Source organism: Salmo salar, chromosome ssa16 (genome assembly GCF_905237065.1).
Source record: "Salmo salar chromosome ssa16, Ssal_v3.1, whole genome shotgun sequence".
Classification (NCBI taxonomy): Eukaryota; Metazoa; Chordata; class Actinopteri; order Salmoniformes; family Salmonidae; genus Salmo; species Salmo salar.
The window spans coordinates 73,279,386-73,286,885 of NC_059457.1; the positions used below are offsets into that span (position 1 = coordinate 73,279,386).

The window sequence follows — 7,500 nt, forward strand, 5'->3', positions numbered from 1 at the left end:
CCGCGATATAAACAGATACCGCGATATAAACAGATACCGCGATATAAACAGATACCGCGATATAAACAGATACCGCGATATAAACAACTACCGCGATATAAACCGATACCGCGATATAAACCGATACCGCGACATAAACCGATACCGCGACATAAACCGATACCGCGATATAAACCGATACCGCGATATAAACAACTATCGCGATCTAAACCGATACTGCGATCTAAACCGATACCGCGATCTAAACCGATACCGCGATATAAACCGATACCGCGACATAAACCGATACCGCGACATAAACCGATACCGCGATATAAACAACTATCGCGATATAAACCGATAGCGCGATATAAACCGATACCGCGATCTAAACCGATACCGCGATCTAAACCGATACCGCGATATAAACCGATACCGCGATCTAAACCGATACCGCGATCTAAACCGATACCGCGATATAAACCGATACCGCGATATAAACCGATACATCAACAATTAACCAGTGAGTTATGGTAAAGCTCTAGAGGGTCTCACCCTCCTCTCCTTGTACAGGCTCCTCCAGCAGTAATTCAGTCATACACTCCCAGTCCTTCAGCAGCTCCTGAGAGCTCTCCCACAGAGAGTCCACCAGATAGGCTGCATGTTCATGAAGCTCACTCTCCAAGAAGAACAGCACCAGCATGCGCAGGAGGTTCCCGTTGGGGCTGCTCCTCCCTCTCCTCTTAGCCAACTCCTCCTCTGCCTGGGGGTCATGTCTACTGAACAACCTGCACACAAAGTGGAATGTTGCTGGAAAAGGTCAATATCAGCCAATAATAATCGCTGAATGGATTTAATGGGTTGGGTTCCAAAGACTCAGACAGGCAGGCAGACTCACTTCCTGTGCAGAAACTCTCCTGCTGCCACGGCGACAGGTCTGTGGGCGGAGTAAACCAGGTGGTAGACATTCTCGCAGTCCTCATTGGACAACGCATCCTCGCTGCCCCTAGAACAACCAATCACAAATAGTTACATTAAACGCCGCAGCCAATCCCAAACCGTTACAATAAGCACACAGGGTCCCATTATACGAGTATGTGTGATATGTAATCGTGTGTGTGTGTTGATACGTAATCGTGTGTGTGTGTTGATACGTAATCGTGTGTGTGTGTTGATATGTAATCGTGTGTGTGTGTGTTGTTACGTAATCGTGTGTGTGTGTGTGTTGTTACGTAATCGTGTGTGTTGATACGTAATCGTGTGTGTGTGTTGTTACGTAATCGTGTGTGTGTTGATATGTAATCGTGTGTGTGTTATGTAATCGTGTGTGTTGATACGTAATCGTGTGTGTGTGTTGTTACGTAATCGTGTGTGTGTGTTGTTACGTAATCGTGTGTGTGTGTTGTTACGTAATCGTGTGTGTGTGTTGTTACGTAATCGTGTGTGTGTGTTGATACGTAATCGTGTGTGTTGATATGTAATCGTGTGTGTGTGTTGATATGTAATCGTGTGTGTGTTATGTAATCGTGTGTGTGTGTTGTTACGTAATCGTGTGTGTGATATGTAATCGTGTGTGTGTGTATGTAATCGTGTGTGTGTGTTGATATGTAATCGTGTGTGTGTGTTGATATGTAATCGTGTGTGTGTGTTGATATGTAATCGTGTGTGTGTTATGTAATCGTGTGTGTGTTGATATGTAATCGTGTGTGTGTGTTGATACGTAATCGTGTGTGTGTGTTGTTACGTAATCGTGTGTGTGTGTTGATACGTAATCGTGTGTGTGTGTTGATACGTAATCGTGTGTGTGTGTTGTTACGTAATCGTGTGTGTGTGTTGTTGCGTAATCGTGTGTGTGTGTTGATACGTAATCGTGTGTGTGTTGATACGTAATGTCGTGTGTGTGTTGATACGTAATCGTGTGTGTGTGTTGATACGTAATCGTGTGTGTGTGTTGATACGTAATCGTGTGTGTGTGTTGATACGTAATCGTGTGTGTGTTGATACGTATCGTGTGTGTGTTGATACGTAATGCGTGTGTGTGTGTTGATACGTAATCGTGTGTGTGTGTTGATACGTAATCGTGTGTGTGTGTGTTGATACGTAATCGTGTGTGTGTGTGTTGTTACGTAATCGTGTGTGTGTGTTGATACGTAATCGTGTGTGTGTGTGTTGATACGTAATCGTGTGTGTGTGTGTTGATACGTAATCGTGTGTGTGTTGATACGTAATCGTGTGTGTGTGTTGATACGTAATCGTGTGTGTGTGTGTGTTGATACGAATGTCGTGTGTGTGTGTGTGTCGTATGTCGTGTGTGTGTGTTGATATGTAATCGTGTGTGTGTGTTGTTACGTAATCGTGTGTGTGTGTGTGTGTGTGTGTAGTGTGTGTGTGTGTGTTGTTACGTAATCGTGTGTGTGTGTGTGTTGTTACGTAATCGTGTGTGTGTGTGTGTTGTTACGTAATCGTGTGTGTGTGTGTTGTTACGTAATCGTGTGTGTGTGTTGATATGTAATCGTGTGTGTGTGTTGTTACGTAATCGTGTGTGTGTGTGTGTGTGTGTGTGTGTGTGTGTTGTTACGTAATCGTGTGTGTGTGTGTGTTGTTACGTAATCTGTGTGTGTGTGTGTTGTTACGTAATCGTGTGTGTGTGTGTGTTGTTACGTAATCGTGTGTGTGTGTGTGTGTTGTTACGTAATCGTGTGTGTGTGTGTGTTGTTACGTAATCGTGTGTGTGTGTGTGTGTTGTTACGTAATCGTGTGTGTGTGTGTTGTTACGTAATCGTGTGTGTGTGTTGTTACGTAATCGTGTGTGTGTGTGTTGTTACGTAATCGTGTGTGTGTGTGTTGTTACGTAATCGTGTGTGTGTGTGTGTTGTTACGTAATCGTGTGTGTGTGTGTGTGTGTTGTTACGTAATCGTGTGTGTGTGTTGTTACGTAATCGTGTGTGTGTGTGTGTTGTTACGTAGTCGTGTGTGTGTGTTGTTACGTAATCGTGTGTGTGTTGTTACGTAATCGTGTGTGTGTGTGTGTGTTGATACGTAATCGTGTGTGTGTGTTGATACGTAATCGTGTGTGTGTGTTGTTACGTAATCGTGTGTGTGTTGATACGTAATCTGTGTGTGTGTTGATACGTAATCGTGTGTGTGTTATGTAATCGTGTGTGTGTGTTGATACGTGTCGTGTGTGTGTGATACGTAATCGTGTGTGTGTGTTGATATGTAATCGTGTGTGTGTGTTGATACGTAATCGTGTGTGTGTGTTGATATGTAATCGTGTGTGTGTGTTGATATGTAATCGTGTGTGTGTGTTGATATGTAATCGTGTGTGTGTGTTGATACGTAATCGTGTGTGTGTGTTACGTAATCGTGTGTGTGTGTTGATATGTAATCGTGTGTGTGTGTTGATACGTAATCGTGTGTGTGTGTTGATATGTAATCGTGTGTGTGTGTTGATATGTAATCGTGTGTGTGTTGATATGTAATCGTGTGTGTGTGTTGATACGTAATCGTGTGTGTGTGTTGATACGTAATCGTGTGTGTGTGTGTGTGTTGATACGTAATCGTGTGTGTGTGTGTGCGTGTCGTGTGTGTGTGTGTTGATACGATGTCGTGTGTGTGTGTTGATCATGTCGTGTGTGTGTGTTGTCATGTCGTGTGTGTGTGTTGATACGTAATCGTGTGTGTGTGTTGATACGTAATCGTGTGTGTGTGTTGATACGTGTCGTGTGTGTGTTGACACGTAATGCGTGTGTGTGTTGATCATGTCGTGTGTGTGTGTTGATACGTAATGCGTGTGTGTGTTGATACGTAATCGTGTGTGTGTGTTGACATGCATCGTGTGTGTGTGTTGATACGTAATCGTGTGTGTGTGTTGATACGTAATCGTGTGTGTGTTGATATGTAATCGTGTGTGTGTGTTGATATGTAATCGTGTGTGTGTTGATATGTAATCGTGTGTGTGTGTTGTTACGTAATCGTGTGTGTGTGTTGATACGTAATCGTGTGTGTGTGTTGATACGTAATCGTGTGTGTGTGTTGATACGTAATCGTGTGTGTGTGTGTGTGTGTGTGTGATATGTAATCGTGTGTGTGTGTGTGTTGATACGTAATCGTGTGTGTGTGTGTGATACGTAATCGTGTGTGTGTGTGTGTTGTTACGTAATCGTGTGTGTGTGTGTGTGTGTGTGTGTACGTAATCGTGTGTGTGTGTGTGTGTACGTAATCGTGTGTGTGTGTTGATATGTAATCGTGTGTGTGTGTTGATATCTAATCGTGTGTGTGTGTTGATACGTAATCGTGTGTGTGTGTGTGTGTTGATACGTAATCGTGTGTGTGTGTGTGTGTTGTTACGTAATCGTGTGTGTGTGTGTGTTGTACGTGTGTGTGTGTGTTATGTCGTGTGTGTGTGTGTGTGTTGTTACGTAATCGTGTGTGTGTGTGTTGTTACGTAATCGTGTGTGTGTGTGTGTTGTTACGTAATCGTGTGTGTGTGTGTGTTACGTAATCGTGTGTGTGTGTTGTACGTGTGTGTGTGTGTGTGTTGTTACGTAATCGTGTGTGTGTGTGTGTGTTTACGTAATCGTGTGTGTGTGTGTGTTGTTACGTAATCGTGTGTGTGTGTGTGTGTTGATACGTAATCGTGTGTGTGTGTGTGTGTGTTACGTAATCGTGTGTGTGTGTGTGTTACGTAATCGTGTGTGTGTGTTGTTACGTAATCGTGTGTGTGTGTTGTGATACGTAATCGTGTGTGTGTGTGTGTTGTTACGTAATCGTGTGTGTGTGTGTTGTTACGTAATCGTGTGTGTGTGTGTTACGTAATCGTGTGTGTGTGTGTTGTTACGTAATCGTGTGTGTGTGTGTGTGTTGTTACGTAATCGTGTGTGTGTGTGTGTGTTGTTACGTAATCGTGTGTGTGTGTGTGTGTTGTTACGTAATCGTGTGTGTGTGTGTGTTGTTACGTAATCGTGTGTGTGTGTGTGTGTTGTTACGTAATCGTGTGTGTGTGTGTGTTGTTACGTAATCGTGTGTGTGTGTGTGTGTCGTGTGTGTGTGTGTGTTGTTACGTCGTGTGTGTGTGTGTGTGTTGTTACGTAATCGTGTGTGTGTGTGTGTGTTACGTAATCGTGTGTGTGTGTGTTGTTACGTAATCGTGTGTGTGTGTGTGTTGATACGTAATCGTGTGTGTGTGTGTGTGTTGTTACGTAATCGTGTGTGTGTGTGTGTTGTTACGTAATCGTGTGTGTGTGTGTGTTGTGTACGTAATCGTGTGTGTGTGTGTGTTGTTACGTAATGTGTGTGTGTGTGTGTTGTTACGTAATCGTGTGTGTGTGTGTGTTGTTACGTAATCGTGTGTGTGTGTGTTGTTACGTAATCGTGTGTGTGTGTGTGTTGTTACGTAATCGTGTGTGTGTGTGTGTTGTTACGTAATCGTGTGTGTGTGTGTTGTTACGTAATCGTGTGTGTGTGTGTGTTGTTACGTAATCGTGTGTGTGTGTGTGTTGTTACGTAATCGTGTGTGTGTGTGTGTTGTTACGTAATCGTGTGTGTGTGTGTTGTTACGTAATCGTGTGTGTGTGTTGTTACGTAATCGTGTGTGTGTTGTTACGTAATCGTGTGTGTGTGTGTGTTGTTACGTAATCGTGTGTGTGTGTGTGTTGATACGTAATCGTGTGTGTGTGTGTGTTGATACGTAATCGTGTGTGTGTGTGTTGATACGTAATCGTGTGTGTGTGTGTGTGTGTGTGTGTGTTGTTACGTAATCGTGTGTGTGTGTGTTGTCACGTAATCGTGTGTGTGTGTGTGTGATACGTAATCGTGTGTGTGTGTGTGTGTGATACGTAATCGTGTGTGTGTGTGTGTGTCGTGTCGTAATCGTGTGTGTGTGTTGATACGTAATCGTGTGTGTGTGTTGATACGTAATCGTGTGTGTGTGTTGATACGTAATCGTGTGTGTGTGTGTTGATACGTAATCGTGTGTGTGTGTTGATACGTAATCGTGTGTGTGTGTTGATACGTAATCGTGTGTGTGTGTTGATACGTAATCGTGTGTGTGTGTTGATACGTAATCGTGTGTGTGTGTTGATACGTAATCGTGTGTGTGTGTTGATACGTAATCGTGTGTGTGTGTTGATACGTAATCGTGTGTGTGTGTGTTGATACGTAATCGTGTGTGTGTGTTGATACGTAATCGTGTGTGTGTGTGTAATCGTGGTGTCGTGTGTGTGTGTTGATACGTAATCGTGTGTGTGTGTTGATACGTAATCGTGTGTGTGTTGTTACGTAATCGTGTGTGTGTGTTGATATGTAATCGTGTGTGTGTTGATATGTAATCGTGTGTGTGTTGATATGTAATCGTGTGTGTGTGTTGATACGTAATCGTGTGTGTGTGTGTTGTTACGTAATCGGTGTGTGTGTGTTGTTACGTAATCGTGTGTGTGTGTTGATACGTAATCGTGTGTGTGTGTGTTGTTACGTAATCGTGTGTGTGTGTGTTGATACGTAATCGTGTGTGTGTGTTGATACGTAATCGTGTGTGTGTGTTGATACGTAATCGTGTGTGTGTGTTGATACGTAATCGTGTGTGTGTTGATACGTAATCGTGTGTGTGTGTTGTTACGTAATCGTGTGTGTGTGTTGATACGTAATCGTGTGTGTGTTGTTACGTAATCGTGTGTGTGTGTTGATACGTAATCGTGTGTGTGTGTTGATACGTAATCGTGTGTGTGTGTTGATACGTAATCGTGTGTGTGTGTTGATACGTAATCGTGTGTGTGTTGTTACGTAATCGTGTGTGTGTTGTTACGTAATCGTGTGTGTGTTGTTACGTAATCGTGTGTGTGTGTTGTGACGTAATCGTGTGTGTGTGTTGTGACGTAATCGTGTGTGTGTGTTGTGACGTAATCGTGTGTGTGTGTGTGTGTGTGTGTTGTTACGTAATCGTGTGTGTGTTACGTAATCGTGTGTGTGTTACGTAATCGTGTGTGTGTGTTGTTACGTAATCGTGTGTGTGTGTGTTGATACGTAATCGTGTGTGTGTGTGTCGATACGTAATCGTGTGTGTGTGTGTCGATACGTAATCGTGTGTGTGTTGATACGTAATCGTGTGTGTGTTGATACGTAATCGTGTGTGTGTGTTGTTACGTAATCGTGTGTGTGTGTTGTTACGTAATCGTGTGTGTGTGTTGTTACGTAATCGTGTGTGTGTGTTGTTACGTAATCGTGTGTGTGTGTTGTTACGTAATCGTGTGTGTGTGTTGATAAGTAATCGTGTGTGTGTGTTGATACGTAATCGTGTGTGTGTGTTGATACGTAATCGTGTGTGTGTGTTGATACGTAATCGTGTGTGTGTTGATACGTAATCGTGTGTGTGTGTTGATACGTAATCGTGTGTGTGTTGATACGTAATCGTGTGTGTGTTGTTACGTAATCGTGTGTGTGTGTTGTTACGTAATCGTGTGTGTGTGTGTGTGTTGTTACGTAATCGTGTGTGTGTTACGTAATCGTGTGTGTGTTACGTAATCG

The 7,500-nt window shown here is 43.1% G+C and overlaps 1 protein-coding gene across 1 annotated transcript in view; it reads right to left on the minus strand.

Moving 5' to 3' along the window:
• LOC106574467 (cohesin subunit SA-1) overlaps window positions 1-7,500 on the minus strand; it is a 52,080-nt gene that overhangs the window by 16,877 nt on the left and 27,703 nt on the right. The window contains exons 11-12 of the mRNA XM_045697731.1: window positions 878-985; window positions 535-767 (exon numbers count right to left, since the gene is read on the minus strand). Of these exons, the coding sequence (XP_045553687.1) occupies window positions 535-767; window positions 878-985 (341 nt within the window). The remainder of the gene's footprint in view (window positions 1-534; window positions 768-877; window positions 986-7,500) is intronic.